Source organism: Monodelphis domestica, chromosome 8, assembly GCF_027887165.1.
Source record: "Monodelphis domestica isolate mMonDom1 chromosome 8, mMonDom1.pri, whole genome shotgun sequence".
In the NCBI taxonomy this organism is placed as follows: Eukaryota; Metazoa; Chordata; class Mammalia; order Didelphimorphia; family Didelphidae; genus Monodelphis; species Monodelphis domestica.
The window spans coordinates 87,348,602-87,369,265 of record NC_077234.1 but is presented as its reverse complement, the minus strand read 5'-3'; the positions used below and the strand labels follow the sequence as shown (position 1 = coordinate 87,369,265).

Genomic DNA, 20,664 nt, shown 5'->3' with positions numbered 1-20,664 from the left:
CCCCACTAGAATTGGTCCCCAGTATGATGGATCTGCTTGTCTTCTTCCTCTAGCATATTCTCTCTTACAATATAGTTGATAAAGCCTTTTATATACATTGTCTCTTTCATTCTCAAACAAAAGCCTATTAGGTAGATACAATAATTATCAAAATCTCATAAATGAAATATAATTGAGTCTAAGAGAAGTTAAATGACTTGTCTAAGATCATAAAGCTAGTAAGAGAGGCAGGACTTGAAGTTGGATCTTTCAGATGCCAAGTCTAGCTCTAGCCACATACCCACTTTAGTACCTAACCTTTGAAAATATTTTCTTTAAAAAAACTACTTAAATAATTTATTTTTCTACATTGAAGAGTAATTTGGTTAAAATAATGGAGATAAAATAAATAAGATAATGGAGATATGAATGAGAAACTTAAGAAAGATTAATACCTTTTTTATTATCATGCAAAACACATTTCCTTATTGGTCATTGTTTTATTTTTAAATGGAAATTTTTATTTAATTAATTAATTTAGAATATTTTTCCATGGTGACAAGATTCATGATCTTTCCCTTCCCTGCCCCCCAACTCCTTTCCATAGCTAATGCATAATTCCATTGGGTTTTACATGTGTCATTGATAAGGACCTATTTCCATGTTATTGATATTTGCAGGAGGGTGATCATTTAGAGTCTACATTCCCAATCATATCCCCATCAACCCATGTGATCAAGGAGTTTTTCTCCTATGTTTCTTTCTCTGGATGTGGATAGCATTCTATCTCATAAGTCCCTAAGAATTATCCTGGATCATTGCATTGCTGCTAGTAGATATGATATAGGGATTGAAGGGGAATAAGGATGATGAAGAGAGAAAGAGGGAGTACAGTTGTGAGAGAGTGAAGAAATTCTTTCTGAGGGGAAATAGCCAAATCCTGTCTCCTTGAGAGGGAAGTATTTCTCCTCAGAGAATGTTTCCTGGGAGATGGAGGACAGGAGACCAGAGAGGGAAGTCATAATGAAATGATAAAGTGCCCTCCCACCCCTTTGAGGAGCCTTGAGAGGCAAGTTGATTCTTGTGTCTCCGCTTCCCCCATGGACATCAACTGTCTTTCCCTTTTAGGATCTTAGGGCTACCCAGCTGTCAAGGAAGGATGTCTAATTCCTTGGGTCAGATAATCTTGAGTCCCTAAGATCTAGAAGTGCCCCCCTTTTTGGGGAGAGATGTGACCCTCCCCAAATCTTCAGTCCCCTCAACAATATTGACTAGTGACTGGCCCAGACCTAAATCTTGAACAACAGGTGGTTTATTGGGGTTCAAGCAGGGAAGAGGTATCATGGGTATCAAAAAGGACAGTGAGTAGAGAATCCCTACAGTTACCCCCTCTAGCAAATTGGCCCTCCAAAGTCTAGGGGTTCAAGGCTTCTCAGTCTTGATCCCTTTTCTTACCAACTGCCTTTGGTCCCTGCTCCTAAACTGACTAAAACTTTGAATATAGGAGTCCAAGGACAGGTAAGAGAGAGAGAGAAAAGATCTGTGGATGGTTCTCTTCAAAAAGTCCCAATCACAAATCCACTGAGGAATTTAAACTGCTGTCTCAAAGGAATTGGTTGGAGGTATTCAGAGGTTCAGGAAGGATGGTTGATCTCTAAGGAAATTGGTTTCTTCTGAGCTTCTGAGAATCCACTTCACTCCTCTCCTTCCCCCAAGTCAGAAGTGACTTGTATGTTGAAATACTCTCTTCCTTCCTTAGAACTCTGTTTGTTCTTTCACTTCCCCCACTCTTCTCTCAGCATATCCTTTCAAGAGATGATCTCTTAGCTATGTAAAATTCTCTCTTCTCTTATCTTACATAGAGAAGTCCATTACATTCCACTATGCCACAGTGTATCAGTCTCTTCTCCTTTAACTCTGCATCAAATCCTGGAAGTCATTCCAGTTCATATGGAATTCCTCCAGTTCATTATTCCTTTGAGCACAATCGTATTCCATCACCAACATAAACCACAATTTGTTCAGCCATTCCCCAATTGAAGGACATCCCCTCATTTTCCAATTTCTTTTGCCACCGCAAAGAGTGTGTCTATAAATATTTGTGTACAAGTCTTTTTCCTTATGATCTCATTGGGGGTATAAACCCAGCAGTGGTATGGCTGGATCAAAGGGCAGGCAGTAGTCATTTAGCGCCCTTAGGGCATAGTTCCAAATTGCCATCTAGAATGGTTGGATCAATTCACAAATCCACCTGCAATGTATTAATGTCCCAATTTTTGCCATATCCCCTCTAACTTTTTATTATTTTCCTTTGCTGTCATGTTAGCCAAAATGCTAGGTGTAAGGTGGTACCTCAGAGTTGTTTTGAATTGCATTTCTCTGATTATAAGAGATTTAGAATACTTTTTCATGTGCATGTTAGTAGTTTTGATTTTGTTATCTGAAAATTACCTATTCATGTCCTTTGCCCATTTATCTATTGGGGAATGGCTTGATTTTTTGGTACAATTGATTTAGCTCCTTATACATTTGAACAATTAGACCTCTGTCAGAGGTTTTTGTTATAAAGATTTTTTTCCAATTTGTTGCTTTCCTTCTAATTTTAGTTGCATTGGTTTTGTTAGTACAAAACCTTTTTAATTTAATGTAATCAAAATTATTCATTTTACATTTTGTAATTTTTTCTAACTCTTGCTTGGTCTTAAAATCTTTCCCTTCCCAATGTTCTGACAAGTATACTAGTCTGTGATCATCTAATTTACTTATAGTTTCCTTCTTTATATTCAAGTCATTCATAGTTTATCTTGGTGTAGAGTGTGAGATGTTGATCTAAACCTAATCTCTCCCATACTGCTCTCCAATTTTCCCAGCATTTTTTGTCAAATGGTGGATGTTTTTGTCCCCAAAGCTGGGTTCTTTGGGTTTATCATAGACTGTCTTGCTGAGGTCACTTACCCCAAGTCTATTCCACTGATCCTCCCTTGTGTCTCTTCGCCAGTACCATATTGTTTTGATGACCACTGCTTTATAGTAGAGTTTAAGATCTGGTACTGCTAGGCCACCTTCCTTCACATTTTTTTCCATTATTTCCCTTGATATTCTTGATCTTTTGTTCTTCCAAATGAACTTTGTTATGTTTTTTTCTAATTCAGTAAAAATGTTTCTTGGTAGTTTGATGGATATGGTTAGTCATTGTTTTAAGAGCACACTCATAAAAAACCAAAACTCCAAAATAAAACTATAAATACACTGATGTGAAAGATAGAATGCTTTGATCCACATCTATCTGACTCCAACAGTTCTTTCTGTGGAGGTGGATTGTATTCCCTGCCATAAGTCTTTCAGAATTGTCCCAGATCGTGTTGCTGAAAGTAGCCAAGTTTTGACAGTTGATTATTTCTCTTACTATGTCCAGTGTTCTCCTGCTTCTGCTTATTTCTCTGCATCATTTCATGAAGATCTTTCCAACTTTCTCTGAAATCATCTTATCATTTCTTATAGCACAATATTATTCTATCACCAATATGTACCAAAATTTATTTCCCAACTGATGAACATCTCCTCCATTTCCAATTCTTTACCACTTTTTGTACAAGTCCTTTCTGTTTTTTTTTTTATTATTATCTCTTTGGGATACAGACACAGCAGGGATATTACCAGATCAAAGGGTATACACAATTTTATAGCCCTTTGGGCATAGTTCCAAATTGCCCTCCAGAATACTTGGGTAAGTTCACAACTTCACCAACAATGCATTAGTGTTCCAATTTTGCCACATCCCATCCAACATTTATCATTTTCCTTTACTATCATATTGACCAACCTGATTAGTTTGAAGTATTAGCTCAGAAATGTTTTAATTCACATTTCTCTAATCAAGAGAAATTTAATACATTTTCATATGGCTATTATTGTCTTTGATTTCTTCATCTGAAAACTGCTGGTTCATATCCTCTGACCATTTATCAACTGGAGAATGGTTTATGTTTTATGTAAATTTGACTTAGTTCTCATAAACTTGAAAAATTAGACTTTTATCAGAGAAATTCATTATTAAAACATTTCCCAGTTATTTACCTTATAATCTTGTTAACATAAGTTATGTTTGTAGAAAGGCTTTTTGATTGACTATGGTCAAAATGATTCATTTTACATCTCATAATTCTCTCTGTTTCTTGTTTGGTCATATATACTAACCTTATCCATAGAGTTACCTAAGCAAACTATTCTACGTTCCCCTAATTTGCCGTGGTATAATTCTTTATATCTAAATCATATACCCATTTTGAACTTATCTTGGTATGTGGTATAGGATAGGTCTATACCTAGTTTCTACCATTCTGTTTTCCAATTTTCTTAGCAGTTTTTGTTATTCCAAAAGCTCTAGTCTTTAGGTTTATCAAACACTAGGTTGCTAACATCATTTACCTCTGTATACTATGTATCTAATTTATTTCATTGATCTACCATTCTATTTCTTAAACAGTACCAGACTGTTTTGATAATTACTATTTTATAGTACAGTTTGAGATCTCGTGCTGCTTCGCCTCTTTCCTTCATACTTTTTCCCATTAATTCCCTTGATATTCTTTCATTTTTCCAGATGCATTTTGTTATTATTTTTTCTAGTCCTATAAAATAATTATTTCGTAGTTTGGTTGGTATGATGATACTGAATAAGTAAATTAATTCAGGTAGAATTTTCATTTTTATTACATTAGCTTGGCCTATCTATGAGAAAATAATATTTTTCCAGTTGTTTAGTAGTGATTTCATTTGTGTGAAAAGTATTTTATAATTGTGCTCATATAATTCCTGGGTTTGTCTTGGCAAGGAGATTGCTGGGTATTTTATGTTGTGTAGAGTTATTTTAAAATGGAATTTCTTTCTATCTCTTCCTGCTGAACTTTGTTAGTAATATATAAAAATGCTGATGATTTATGTAGATTTATTTTATATCCTACAACTTTACTAAAATTGCTAATTATTTCAACAATTTTTAGTTGATTCTCTAGGATTCTCTATGTATACCATCATTATCATCTGAAAAGAGTGATAGTTTAGTTTCTTCACTGCCTACTTTAATTCCTTTGATTTCTTTTTCTTTTCTCATTGCTAAACCTAGCATTTCTAATACAATATTAAATAATACAGGTGATAATGGGCATCCTTGATTCACCATTGATCTTATTGGAAAGGTTTCTAACTTATTCCCATTGCAAATGATATTTGATGACTGTTTTAGGAAGATATTGCTTATCATTTTAAAGAATGACTTATTTATTCCTATACTTTCTAGTGTTTTTAATAGGAATGAGTATTGTATATTGTCGAAGGCTTTTCCTGCATCTATTGAGATAATCATGGGATTTTTGTTAGTCTGGTTATTGATATGTTCAATTATGCAAATAGTTTTCCTAATATTATGCCAGCCTTCCAGTCCTGGTATAAATACCACGTGGTCATAGTGAATGATTCTTGAGATATACTGCTGTAGTCTCCTGGCAAGTATTTTATTTAAAATTTTTGCATCTACATTAATCAATGATATTGACCTATAATTTTTTTCTCTGTTTTTCCTCTTCCTGACTTAGGTACCAGTACCATATTTGTATCATAAAAATAATTCAAGAAGATTGCTTCTTTGCCTGTTTTCCCAAATGGTTTATATAGTATTGGGATTAATTGTTATTTAAATGTGATAGAATTTACTTGTGAATCAATCTCTCTGGATTTTTTCCTTAGGGAATTAACTGATGGTTTGTTCAATTTCTTTTTCTGAGATCAAACAATTTTGGTTTTCTATTTTATCTTTTTTTAAATCTGGGCAATTTATATTTTTGTAAATATTCATCCATTCCATTTAGATTGTCAGGTTTGTTGGCCTATAATTGAGCAAAATAGCTCCTAGTGAATGCTTTAATTTACTTTTCATTAGTGTTGAGTTCAGTCTTTATTTTTGAAACTGATTATTTAATTTTCTTCTTTCTTTTTAAATTAAATTCACCATTGCTCTATTTTATTTGGTTTTTTTTTTTAATAAAACCATCTCTTAGTCTTATTTATTAGTTCAATGGTTCTCTTACTTTCAATTTTATTAATTTCTTTAATTTTTAGGATTTTCAAGTTTAGGAAGTTTTTTCTTATTTTGTACTTTTATCATTTGCTAAATTCTTTCTAAGGCTTTTTTTTTTCTTCAGTGAGGTTTGGTATTTCTTTTAGCATTAACTTACTATTCTTTATTAATTATATTTTTTCATTACCAATTACATGCTATAACAAATCTCCACACATTTTTCTGTGTTATATAATCATAATCAAACTTATCTCTCTCCCTCCACTGCCCCCTCCCAGTGCTGCAAGACAATTCTATCTGGGTTATACATGTATTATTATGTAAACCACATTTCTAACCTACTATTCTTTAAAGAATTATTTTCTTCAGTATTTTTATATCACTTTTACAAGTATTTTAATTAATTATCTTTTCATAATTTTCTTCCATTACTCCCATTTCTTTACTCAATTTTTCTTCTTCCATTCTTATTTTATTTTTAAAATATTTTTTGCTCTTTTCAATCTCTTTCCTTACCTACTCTAGGAGTGCTTGTTGGGCTATGTCAAATCTGCATTTTCTTTGAGTTTTTGCTTAGAGTTATTTAAAAAAGCCATACCTTTTGTCTTAGTATCTGAGGCCACATTTGTACCCAGGTCCTCCGAACTCCATGTCTAGTGTTCTATTTGTTGTACTATCTTATTACTCATTTGTAGCTTTTTTCGTGCAATTTTTTTTCCCTTCTCAGTTTACTTCTTGCTCTTTATCATAATAACTTTTTTTGGGGGGGGGTTCAAGTTCTTTTTCTGTTTTTGTTCTTTTTTCAAGCCCATTTCTTGACTTCAAACTTTGTTTGTTTATTAGTTTGTCTCCTCACTACTGGGGGAGGGCATCAATATCCCAAGAATGAGGCTTTTTCACTGTACTGTTTCCATAGCTAGTTCTGGGGTTGTGTGTCTAGTGTTTCCAAAGTGATGTCAGCTGGTGAAAAATGTGATCAGTGTTGTCCTCACATGCATTCCAGTCGTTAATGAGGAAAGGTACCTGATTCCTTTCAACCACAAGGTACTTTTCCCTGTCCTTGTGTCCTGTACCCATTGCCTTCCCAGAAATCCTCCCAAATGTCTCAGATACTAAGACAGATATACCTAGTTTCAACTGCTAACTGACATATTGTGTATATAATCCAGTGCAAGTAGCAGCCTCTCATTGCCACAGTCAGATCATCTCTAAGACTCCAGATTACAGATGAGTTGCTGTTGTATCCTTGGTGGGAGTTTCCAAACTAGGAGTTTCCCTGCACAAATAAAATCACATATACAAAAAAACAAAATCCTTTATTTATTATCATAAAGGAAAAAGCTATCCATTCAAAGGTATTTATAGCAGCATTATTTTTATTTCAAAAGACTTGGAATAAATAAAATGTCCAACATTTGGGAAATGGCTGGATAAATGGTGGTATATCATTGTTATGGGATATTTGGTTGTGAAATGTGATTAGGATTGATGAGTATGATGATTATAAATGTTGAAGGACCTATGTGAAATAATATAAAGTGAAAATAGAATACACATTGACTGCACATGGAAAAGGAAAAATTAAGTATGCATAAATATGTGGGGAAATGGACAAAAACAAAGTTAAAGGGAACACACAGGGAGTAACTTGATAGATTGTTGGGCATATTTATGTATATAAATGCATTTATTCAAACACAAATAGTCATAAAGTATGTTTAATTGATTTTGTTGGCACTAAAGGTTAAGTTCATAATAAATCATTTTTGAAAATAAAATAAAAGTAGGCATGTTGAGCAAACATTGGCAGTTGTAAAATTAGCATTTCATTCCTTTTCATCTACATAGGTTGACAGTGGACATTCACCCTGTGGCCTATAGGGTAATTGGTAATAATAAGTCTTTGTGCTTCTCCAGAGTAGAGAAGGGAGTATCAATATCCTGCTGCTCTGGGAATCTCTTCCAGATGGCCTGGCACCATTGGAATTTGCCTGGCCTGCCTTGTAGAACCAGTCATTGACTTACATAGAGTGAGGCACCCCACAGAAGCATGAATCTGTCATGTATTGTGATGGAGAAAGACCAAACTGATAGATGTTATGTCCCAAGAACCTAGATGTAGTGCTCTATCTGTAACTATGCCTTCAAAATGAAGAGACTACAATGTGCCTCAAAACCAAAAATTTTGTAGGCTTCTTGCCATTTCTTCCACTGACTGAAAATCCTGGAAATGTTTTTATCTCTAATAAGCTGAAAGCATGTTGAAAGAATAATGCTTAGAGAAGGGGGAACTATTGAATGCTTTGTTAGAGTTTTCTAATTTGCTGAGATTTTAGAAAGGGGTTTATTTACACTCATAAAAATTATAAGAACAATGTTTATGGATTGAAATCTTGGCCACTTGTCATGAGCACTGAGTAATTTTAGAAAGACGGAACTCTCTACAGAGAGAATTGCCAGGGAAGTGACATCTTTAATGGAAAGAAGCAATTGGTGATTAGTACCTAACAGGCAAAAGGAGGGAAAAGGAATAAAGCTACCTCCATTGAACAGGCATATGTGAAAGTCAATGAAATGAAAGCAGACCATACTTCAAATGACATTTACCCTCGGTGTGTTCCCAACCCAAGCCATCCACCAAAATTATAAACCTGCCTGCATAAACTTTAATCAGCCCACTCAAGTCTGTTTTCCCTGAACCTTACCCCTGAATTTGGATTTTTCCTGACTACAACAGGATGTTCTTTGCCTCCATCTTCCCATCCTATGGATTTCTTCCAGACTGTTTTATCATTTTTTTTGGATCTCAACTTCATTTGCTTCAACCTAAAATGTGCTCATTAAAGTGACTGTCTTTTTCTCATCTACCATATACATTACCCTGACCAGTAAAGGCATGAACTTTCCTTCCATATAAAACTGCTTAGCTTCTCTTGGATTCCTGGATTCTCCTTCCTTTTCATCCCCAAACCATTGTCTTGTGTCCCTTTTGGAGATCCTTGGAAGGGTCTTCTGCCCAGTGTGCACAACTCAAACTTTATGCCATTTTTTCATAACTCCACTAAGATCAAGGCAAGAATATAGGAATAGAGAAAATGGGGGTATTGGGGGCTATAAAATATTTCACAGCATTTCTTGAACTGTGGTTTAGAACTTTTTAAAGTTTATGGAGAGGAGGAAAGGTCCAAAGGGTCTCACCATAAATTATATATTCCTCATGGGTTAGTTAGTGATAACAATAGTTCAGAAGGCAATAAAAATATAGATAGAAATATTTATGTATACATATGACATGTGTATATACTATAAATATGCATAAATAGTTATATGTATGCATATATATATGTATATATACACACACACATACACATACGTAGATGTGTATGGGTATATTTGATGTGTTTGTATGGTATAGACCAGATTTCTTAGCCTCTTAGACCTGCCATCTGAATTCTCTATTTTCTGATCTTTGAGATCTGCTTTGAGTCTTTGGAACAAACTAAGGCATAGGAATCTTGATTATTCTTCTAGCTGGATACAAGGGGCTCTCTCTTTTTATATTCTTTGGAGGCAGAACATAAAAGATAGAAAAAGGGAGAGGGAAAGTAATGAGTCTTATTGCCTATATGGATTAATTTTCTTCATCATCTTATATTTGTTTTATCATCACTGCTCTTTTTTTGACAAAGCAAATCTCTGTTTTTCTTCAAGAAAAATGTAGCATTTTTCAATCTGCAAAAATTCACAGTGTTGAAAATCCAAAAAGCCTCACTAGGGAGATACATCATGCCAAACAGTCATTGCAATAAGAAAATGCTATAAATTAATGTAATAATAGTCCACGATTGCTAAGGAAGGAACTTAATTTATAGCATAGAACAGGTTTCATTGCTTAGAAATTCTGGAAATCAATCTATGGCACAGAAATTGATCTGCTAAGAGGGAAGAAAATTGATTCTCAATATTGGCAACTACATCAGTTTTATATTTCTGAAGAAACAAGTCTTGGAAACAAATTTATTAACCATTAAGGAAACACGAGATGTTTAGTTTACCACCCAGATGTCCAGCAAGATTTGTATGGACTAATTAGAAAAAATAGTCATATTGAGTCAAATCACCTCCACCTACATGATTGCTGCCTTTGTTAGGTCTGCAATGTGGAAATCATAGGTTAAATGAACAAGAGCAGAGAAGTATTTTACCAACATGATTGTGTCAAAGCTGAATGTTGCATCATATTCTAGACTATTGCTTAGTCTCAAGTGTCATGATGTGAAATATTGGAAATCTTAGTGTATTTGCATATTCATGGCACAGTGTTTTTCCCCCCATTCATGACATAGTGTTGGCATTCTCGAAAAGAAAAACTGTAGCTGATGGCAATTTTTAGCTGAAGAGATGTGAGCATGTGAGCAATATACCATCTTCTGTCAGCAACAGAGGAGCATATGGGGCCCATTAACTCACCAAATCGGCTACTGTTCTGCAAATTTTTATTAAGTGGTTGTAGTCCTTAATAGTCACTTATGTTATAGAACGTGTATCAAATGCTATCAGTAAGCAAGTGGCTTGTTTTCCCCCTGTGAGAATGCATTTGAGGCATTAAAGAAAGCCTGACAAAAAGAATAAAACTCATTTTAAGTGATCACTGTATTAATATAAATATATCCTACCAGGATGCCAATTCATGTATTATGTTCTCCCTAATGTTTGCTACTTCTGAGTACTCCAAGTGCCATCTTTAACACAAATGATTTCTGTTATTTTCCTTGTTTTTAATTCCTCTAGGGGTCATATAGAGAACCTGGTCAAAATTCAGGCAAAAGAGGCTGTGCTTCTCCAACCTCCTCACATTATTCTGTTAGCAAGGAAGTAGTTGTTCAGTGGTTCTCACTGGCTTCTAAGGTCCAGAACCAGAAATTATTAAAAATCTCCCACCCAGGTTGCCAAGGATTAGCACACTGCCAAATCACAGTGCACACAAGGAAAAACAAGAAAAAATTCAATCATAAATGTCCCATTTTAGGAGTATTTTATAATAATTTTACCAAAGAGTGACCATTGACCTGATGTTTGAGAAGAAGCAACCTGTTAGAAGAAAACTTATTTCTCTAAGCAGACTCCAAAAAACACTTCAGAAACCCATAGCCATGGTGTCCTGTGTGTTTTTAATAATGACAATAATAAAAAAAGTCTTGCAGTCCTATCATCTCAAAGATGTTTATAGACATCCTTTCTATCATAAAGATCCCCTTGGGAATTCAGTAGCAAATGGAATTAATCTTGGGAGTAAAGCAGGAGCCCCCCAAAAAAGGAAGTGATCTTCTCCAGTTCATAAAATATGCCACCCAACTGGATAATAAAATATGGCTTCTGTTCCAGCCCTTGCCCATCACTGAATCTTTTAGCAACTTGACATTCAGTGTAAAAAGCTATTTTTGCATCAGACATAACTGTTAATTTTCAATCTTTTGTAAATTAGTGCTTCATATAGTATTACACATCTGTCTTTCTTGCTTTCTTATTCCTGTTTCTGCACTAGAAAATATCATGCTGTGGAACTAGTAATACAAAGCTTCATCCCCAAAGGAAACATTTTTTCAAATAAATCCAAGGTCAAGTCATTTATGTTAGTTATCTGTTGATTATAACACTTGTCATTAAAAACATAAATAAAATTAATGTTAAGCTATAATGACATCTTTTATTTTTTATAAAATTTACTCCTTTTGAAAAATAGAAAGTTTCATTTACTTAAGAGCATAGTAATAGTGATATTTTGTTTTCTTTTGTTTGGAGAGGTAGAAAGAGACAAGTCCCTTAAGCTCATTATGACACTGGAATTATCATCTGTATTACTTTAGAAATAATTTAACAGAGTTGTTATGGAATTTCTCTTCAAATATTAGAAATAATTGTGATATTGCCAAGAGAGAGAAAGAACTCTCAGTAGTGATAATGATATTTGTATATACATGGAGTAATATCACATATTTAAAATTCAAAATGACCAGAGTATTTGTAATACTCTCTTCTATATGATACTTGTTTTAGTTACTCAAAACATCCCATGATTTTTTTCTCATTTTTTCTAAAATGTACAGGCTTGCCCTGACATATTGTTAACTGTTTTCCACAAAATATAATATTGGGATGGGGTTGGCACATTTGAGGAAGTTGGTATCCTAAGAACAATTCAATAAATAGATGGCGTTGTAACTTTATAGCTAAATATTATGGTATTAAATAGGCTCTGGATACAATTTGCTAATGGATTTAATACAAAGGACATGGGTCAGGGCAATATTGTATAAAGCAGTAGAGTAGAGTGGAAAGAGTACTAGACTGATCAGAAGAGAACCGAGTTCAAATATCACCTCTGAAACTTAACCTCATGGAGCCTCAGTTTCCTTGTCTGCAAAATCAGGATCAAAATACCTATACCACTCACTTATTGTGAGAATCCATGAGATAATGCATGTAAAGCATTTTGCAAACGTTAAAGTTCTACATAAATGTTAGCTATTGTTTCAGGCAACACAGTTTATTAGATATTATAGTTTCTATTTAATAATACCTGGTATCCTTCGGAAAATATATGCTTTAGGAATATTACAAATTAAGTAAGATTCCTTACTCATGGTGTTCTTATCCATTTTTTTTTTGTGCCATTAAACTCTTTGGCAGTTTGGTGAAATCTCATAATAATGCTTTTAAGCGCATAAAATAAAGTAACAAAGGAAACTATTAGACTGAAATAAAAGATATATTTTTTTACATCTAATCTCATAACTCCAAGTTAAGAGATTGTGCCTTATGCAAAAAAGCAAACCAAGACAAATACAATGATGTTGTTGGACTCAGAAGAGATTGATTTTATTCTTGGCTCTGCCAATCTTGGACACATTTTGTTCAGTCTTTCAGTAATGTCCAGCTCTTCATAACCCCATGGACTGTAGCTATCCATAGTTTGTTTTTTGGCAAGGATACTGGAGCAGTTTCCTTCTCCAGAGGATCCAATAAATCCTTTGTCTGGCAATCAGAGGTTAAGCAATTTGTCTAGGTTCCACACAGCGAGGCTATATCTAAGCCCGATTTGAATTCAGGTCTTCCTGAAATTCCCAACACTCTAACCACTTAGCCACTTAGTTGTCTCCTAGGAATACAGAGGTTAAATGACATGACCAAAGTCACACAGGTAAGAATTGTCTAAGGCTGGATTTGAACTCAGGTGTTCCTGACTTCAGGCACTGTGCTCTAAACACGGAGTCACAGCTACTCCATTGAATACATGACAACTTCTTTATATTAAAATTCTCTCCAACTATAAAAGGGGGATAAAAATCCTAACTCCTACCTACTTTAAAGATATTCCTAGTAAAGCAAGATAATCAAAACCAACCTTGTGACTGTTCAGCAGTATAGTGCATAATTAGTAGATTAAATCTGGAGCCGATGTTGTCATCATTGAAGAGATAAAAACCAGATGTATACCTATAGTAAAACTTTGTGGAACAGGAATGAATGAATCAGCCTCCACAAAGGAGTTTGAAAAGGGGATAACATTTCTCTAAATCTTTTCATAGCTACCTAAGATACATTGCTCTCACACCTTGACTAGGGGGGAAAAAAGCAGGATTATGATGAATGGGGAATCTCTCTTACATCTGTTTTTCACTGATGACTGTGTATTGGTCACAAATGCCATCCTAGAGCTTTATGAAAAGCTATAGCAGCTGCAACGGCTTAGGGAGGAACCTTGAGTTTATACATTTTAAATATTTGTATGCAAAGTGAACATCATTCAAAAAATAAAATAATGTTGATAGCTTAAAGATCAGTGCAGTAGTCATTTAGATGGGTTTGGATTGTAAATTCTAGCAAGAAACTTCTTTGGACATATGACCCAGAGCCACCTGGATTATTAGTTTTAACTATATCTTGGATAGTGCTAATGACTGATGAGATAAATGCCTGGAGGATTAAAAACAAAAACAAAAATGATTGAGCTCTAGTGTTGCCTACAATGGTTTCTGCATCAAAAGATTCACTATGGAATGAGAAGATTAGATGCTTATCATACCCCAGCATTAAATAGAAAGAATAATGTCTAGGACTTCTCTGTGAATCCACCTGATTATTTAAAAAGGTCGGAAGTGGCTTACTTGTTGAAGGCAGTATCTTGTGTGAAAAGATAATGAATGGGCATAGTGGGGTGTTTCAGTAGAAAGAGCAAGGAGAGGGGAGACCCTGGGTTCAAAATCTGGCCTTACAAACTTTCTAGCTTTGTGACTCTGGGTAAGTCACATAACCCCAGTTGCTTAGCCCTTACCACATTTCTGCCTCAGAACTCAAACTCAGTATCAACTCTAAGACATAATGTAAGAGTTTAAAAAAAAAAAGATAGTGAATGGCTCATGCAGCAAGGGATGATGGGTAATAGATAAATTAGCTGAATGCCAGATTGAAGCCAGTGGGGCCAAAAAAGGCTGTTCTGGAGGCAAGAAATTTTATAGAATATGTTAATAGTCTATTTTTTTTTTTGGAAAAAGAAAATGAACACAGATCATCAGCTCTGATATTTGATGGTTCAGCACCCTTATCAATCAGTAAACATGTATTAAGTACTCAGGATGTGCCAAGTCTTCATTAAATGCTAAAAATACAAAAACAAAAGTCAAACAGTCTATAACCTCAAGTAGTTTACATTCTAATGGTGGAGGCAACATAGAAATATTTGTTAATATATAATGCATACAAAGTGAATACAAAATATATGTTTGGAAAGGGAGTATTACAAAAGTCTGGTGGGATGGGGAGGAGGTTCCCATGTATAAAGTGATGCTTGATCTGAGTCTCGAAAGAAACTAGAGATTCCAAGAACATATTCCAAGCAGGAAGACAGGAAATGATGTGTTGAGTGAGATGAATAGAAAGCAAAACAGCAATGGAACACAGTGTGCATAGAGGGGCATAATGGAGTAATGTTTTAGAAGACAGGAAAGGGGAAAGGGGCCAGGCTCTAAAGGGTTCTAAATGCCAAATAAAAGAGTTTATATTTAATTCTAAAGGAAATAAGGAAACACTGGAGTTGTATGTAAGTGTGGCAGAGTGTGCCATAGGGAAGAGGAGTGATATAATTAGACTAGTATTTGAAGAAAAATCAATTTGGCAACTAGCTATGTGGAGGATCTGTTTGAGGAGAGATTCGAAGTAGGCAAACCAAACAACTGTTGTTTAGGTGAGAGATAATAAAATTCTGTGGATGTGGGAATGGACAGGAAAGGATACTAAAAGGATAAAAATGTATGGCGTCAGTAAGAGTTAGGAATTGAAGATGACATCATAGTTCCTGGAATGGTAGTGGTACCCTTTACAAATTGGGAAAGTTTGGAGTCAATGTTGAGTTTTTAGGGAAAAATAATGAGTTCTATTCTATCTGGCCAGCCCTTTACTTTTGTTCCCCCTCTAATCCTTTGAATTGACCTCTGATTTCCATAGCAAGATTTCTGAACTTGATTTCTTTTTTCTTCTTGGTGTGAAGAGCTAGAACCTGGGTTCAAGCCTTACTTCTCCTTTTTGTCTCGGCCACTTGGCTTCAGACCCAAATGAAGACTTAGGGGACCTGGGACTCTGGTAATGTGTACCCACCTCTCTCACACATGTTTTTTTGGAGATACTTATGAGAAACCCAATTCAAAATATCCCAACATGCAGCTTGTGATCATAGGGTCAAATGTGAAACTTGATAGTTGATGATTTATAGTCCAAAAAGCAGAGAAGGCAGTAATCATTATGATCACATAATAATTGTATTCACATCAGGTAACATGTCTTAGACAATATTGTTAATTGTTCACCTGATGCTAACCACCACCATCATTTTGATTTTCAAAAAGGAAATAAACTGCCACAAACACTCATTTATTAATTCTTCCCATACTATAACCTGTGGTTCTTTTTATCTCATATCTTTTTGTATGTTTTATTTAATTAATTAATTTAGAGTATTTTTCCATGGTTACAAGAATCATGTTCTTTCCCTCCCCTCCCCTCAACTCCCTCCTGTAGTCGACATGTAATTCTACTGGGTTTTACATGTGTAATTGATCAAGACCTATTTCCATATTATTGATGTTTGCACTCAGGTGATCATTTAGCTTCTACATCCTCAATCATATTCCCATTAACCTATGTGATCAAGCAGTTGTTTTTCTTCTGTGTTTCTACTCCTACAGTTCTTCCTCTGAATGTGGATAGTGCTCTTCCTCATAAGTCCCTCAGAATTGTTCTGGATCATTGCATTGCTACTAGTAGAAAAGTCTGTTTCATTCGATTGTACCACAGTGTATCAGTTTCTGCATACAATGTTCTCCTGGTTCTGCTCCTTTCATTCTGCATCATTTCCTAGAGGTTGTTCCAGTTCACATGAAATTCCTCCAGTTCATTATTCTTTGGGGCACAATAGTATTCCATCACCAACATATACCACAATTTGTTCGGCCATTCCCCAATCAAAGGGCATCCCCTCATTTTCCAATTTTTTCTTGCCACCACAAAGAGCATAGCTATGAATTTTCTTGTACAAGTCTTTTTCCTTATTAATTCTAGGGTACTATGGTTGGATCAAAGGGCAGACAGTCTTTTAGTGCCCTGTGAACGTAGTTCCAAATTGCCTTCCATAATGGTTGGATCTATTCACAACTCCACCAGCAATGCATTGATGTCCCAATTTTGCCACATCCCCTCCAACATTTATTACTTTCTTTTGCTGTCATATTAGCCAATCTGCTAGGTGTGAGGTGGTACCTCAGAGTTGTTTTGATTTGCATTTCTCTGATTCTAAGAGACTTAGAATACTTTTTCATGTGCTTATTAAAGTTTTGATTTCTTAATCTGAAAATTGCCTATTCTTTACCTCATATCTTGAAATCACTGGATTCTCCTTTCTCTAGTTCCCCTTGTATCTGACTTAGTTTGTATTGTAATGTGAGCTTCTTGACTTGATGTAATAGAAAGAGCCTTGGACTTGGGAATAAAACCTGAGTCTAATATTAGCTAAAATTAATAACTAAATATTATTAACTACCAATTTGAAGACTTTTAATCACCTCATAAGTGATTAATCATTCATGTTATCATTTGAAATAAAACCAAGTAGGGGAAATCTGTGTATTCTGCAAGGACTGGTTCTCATCGTTTTGACCAGCTATGCCTTAGAACATTACCTGAAAAGTGAAACCTGGAGGAATCTATAAACAGTGGCTAGGCAGGTAAGGTAGTTACCTTACCTAAAAAAATAAATTTTTTTAAAGAGAAGGAAGAGGCTGCTCAGCCGGCCAGCACTAGCGTGGTCGGAGAGCAGAGCTCCAGGCTAGGGGTCGGGTTCCAGCCCTCTGGCTTGAAGATGCAGCACGCTAGGAGCTTGGCTTGGCGACTCTGGGGGCATCTCTGCGCTGCTGCCGCTGGGGCGCGAAATAGTCGCCCCACAGCAACCCGACGGTCTCTGAGTTCGGGGCAGCAGGAAGCCTTGAAGAAAACCCCACTGTTTGATTTCCACAAGAGCCACGGTGGGAAGATGGTGTCTTTTGCTGGTTGGAGCCTACCTGTGCAGTACCAGGACAGCCACTTAGAATCCCACCTGCATACCCGAAGACATTGCTCACTGTTCGATGTGTCCCACATGCTACAGACCAAGATATTTGCTCAGGATCGAGTGAAGATGATGGAGGGCTTGGTGGTCAGTGATATTGCTGAACTGAAGCCAAACCAGGGGACGCTGACTCTTTTCACCAATGAAGAAGGTGGTATCATAGATGACCTGATTGTGACAAACACATCTGACAAGTACCTCTACGTGGTGTCCAACGCTGGCTGCCAAGAGAAGGACCTGGCCCTCATGCAGAACAAGGCCTCGGAGCTGAGAAGTGCTGGCTGGGATGTGAACCTGGAAGTGACTGATCATGCCTTGATGGCCCTACAAGGTCCTTAGGCGGCCCACATGCTGCAGGCTGGGGTGTCCGATGACCTTCGGAAGCTGACCTTCATGACCAGTGCCGTGATGGATGTGTTTGGAGTGCCCGGCTGCCGTGTGACCCGCTGTGGTTACACGGGGGAAGATGGTGTGGAGATCTCGGTGCCAGCAGAGAAGGCCGTCCACCTGGTAGAGGCGCTGCTGAAGAACCAGGAGGTCAAGCTGGCAGGGCTGGCAGCCAGAGACAGCCTGAGGCTGGAGGCAGGTCTTTGCCTCTATGGGAATGACATTGATGAACGCCCCACCCCTGTGGAGGGGAGCCTGGGCTGGACCCTGGGAAAACGGCGAAGAGCTGCCATGGACTTCCCTGGTGCTGCCATTGTTGTCCCCCAGATAAAAGGAAAGCTGACCCGTAAGCGTATGGGGCTGACATCTACAGGAGCACCTATTCGACAGCACAGCCTCATCATGAACACAGAGGGAGCTGTCATTGGGGAAATCACTAGTGGCTGCCCCTCTCCCTGCCTGAAGAAGAATGTGGCCATGGGTTACGTGGATGGACAATACAGCAAAATTGGGACCCAGCTGATGGTGGAGGTACGGAAGAAGCAGCAGGAAGCAGTGGTTAGCAAGATGCCCTTTGTGCCCACTCGCTACTATACTTTGAAGTGACCTAACCCACTAAGCTCTTCTTCCTGCCTTTTTATCAGGCTGAATGGGACACACATCCATACAAATCCTCCTGTGGTTAGTTGATGTTGTCTGGGAGAGGGAGGAAACCCTAACTCATAAGTGGAGAATTCAGCAGCTCTTCAAGGGCCTTCTAGAGAGAGATGGGTATAGAAGTCAGGGGTTGGGTAGGGAAGAAAAGAATTAGAGGCAGCATGAGTTAAAGAAAATATGGAGGACATAGGTTTGAATTCTGACTCTGCTCGTTATTCTTGATATGACTTTGGATAAGTTGTTTCTCTTTGAGCCAGTTTCCTCTTCCATCAATTGAGAGATAATTGGCCTAGTGTCACCTACTTCACATATCTTTTGGGAGGAAAAATGCTTTGTAAATCTTAAGATTGATGCAGAAATGGGAGCTATGATTATAATAAAGGCACCCAGAGATGAAAAAAAAAAGAGCACCCAAGGTTGAGGAAGTTGCCTTAGGGTGTACTAGATATGGGGTGGAGAGGAACAAGGCAAGATCCTCATGTCCACAAGGAATCATGTTCTGAATGCCAATAGAAGGGACTTAGCCAAATGCCAGCTGCCATTTCCATTGTTTTCTAAACAGTCAACTCAGTTTTCTGGGCTGTGGTATGTTCAGAACTTTTGAATAATTCAAATTACATAATCTCAGAGGATCTAACATAAAATGGTACCTCAAGTGTGAACCCCCTTTTTGATATTAACAAACCCTAACCCTCTGCTTGAAGACCTCTGTGAGTGACAGCCTTCTGTGTTGAGAATATTTTCCTCATGGTAAAACAGAGTTTGTCTCTTCAAATTCCCCCTCCCCCCCATCCTAGTTCTGCCTTCTATGGCCAAGCTGAATTAAGTCTTAATTATAGAATCCTAGGTTTTAGTGCCTTGATTATAACATGTACTTAATAAATATTTGCTGAAGGAACTTTAGACATAATTTCAGAGATAACCCAACCTCTTAATTTCATGATGAAGAAATTTGAGGACCAGAAATGAATTCTCTCATTTAATTTTCATTCCTTTCTCAGTTTACCTTCCTAGTGATGTGTTACGTAACTAATATTGTTTGCCTTTCCTGGGCCTATACATAACTCATTTATTCATTCCTTCAACCAACATTTATCAAGCCTGAACTGTGAGTAGAGACAGCTTGGCTCAAGATGAACCAACGCAAGATTCCTAGACAGGGATATACATTTTCCTCAAAACATTTGACAGAGGCAGTCCCAAAGTATGTTAGGCAGGGAAGGCAGCCTGGGTCTCCATGATACATAGCATAAAAAAATCTGTTAAGTCGAGTCTTGTGTTATTTGAGCAATGGAGAAAATGTGGTTGCAGATACATGAATGACCTAAGAAGAGACCCTTCTCCATCTCAGTCTACAGGTTGTATGGGAAGTGTCAATGCCCAGGCAGCCATCCTATAAATAAATATAGGACTACTTTACAAATGTATACCTACTCCCTTGGCCAGGTTGAGCTAGGGAAGGTCTATTCTACAATACTGTGACATTCCAAGGCCTAGGCCTGTTCCCTCCAATCACTGTCTGTATGGGACTGGGCTTGACTATTTCCTGTTGTTGTCTTATCATTTCTTTAGATAAAGAAATCCTGATAATTTAAAAAAAAATAAAGAGAAGGAAGAAAAGCAAACAAAGAATATATGTAAAAGTTGTTTCTATCTAATATTTTATCACCTTTGAAAATGTCAGACATGAAATAAAGATGGAACACTTCTTGGCCTGTTGGCAGTTATGGTCCAGTGTTTCAAGTTGGGATTACTCAAACATCTACACTAATATCCATCTCAAATGACTAGGTGGTTTATCCTTGTCCATTTTCCATTGCAATGTGTTCTTCCTGGCTTACATGGTAAGTGTCCTGTCATCTGGCCAGCACTTCACTTTTGTTCTCCCTTTGCATTGACCTCTGACTTC

At 36.6% G+C, this 20,664-nt stretch overlaps 2 protein-coding genes across 2 annotated transcripts in view; both read left to right on the top strand.

Annotated features, from left to right (window-relative positions):
• Positions 1–20,664, top strand: part of PARD3B (par-3 family cell polarity regulator beta) — a 1,280,476-nt gene that overhangs the window by 823,484 nt on the left and 436,328 nt on the right. The gene's annotated exons all lie outside the window — the stretch shown is intronic.
• On the top strand, positions 17,446–20,394 carry LOC103105987 (aminomethyltransferase, mitochondrial-like). The gene is given in 1 exon segment (XM_056807970.1): positions 17,446–20,394. A coding segment is annotated over 1 exon segment (1,239 nt). The 5' UTR covers positions 17,446–17,465; the 3' UTR covers positions 18,705–20,394.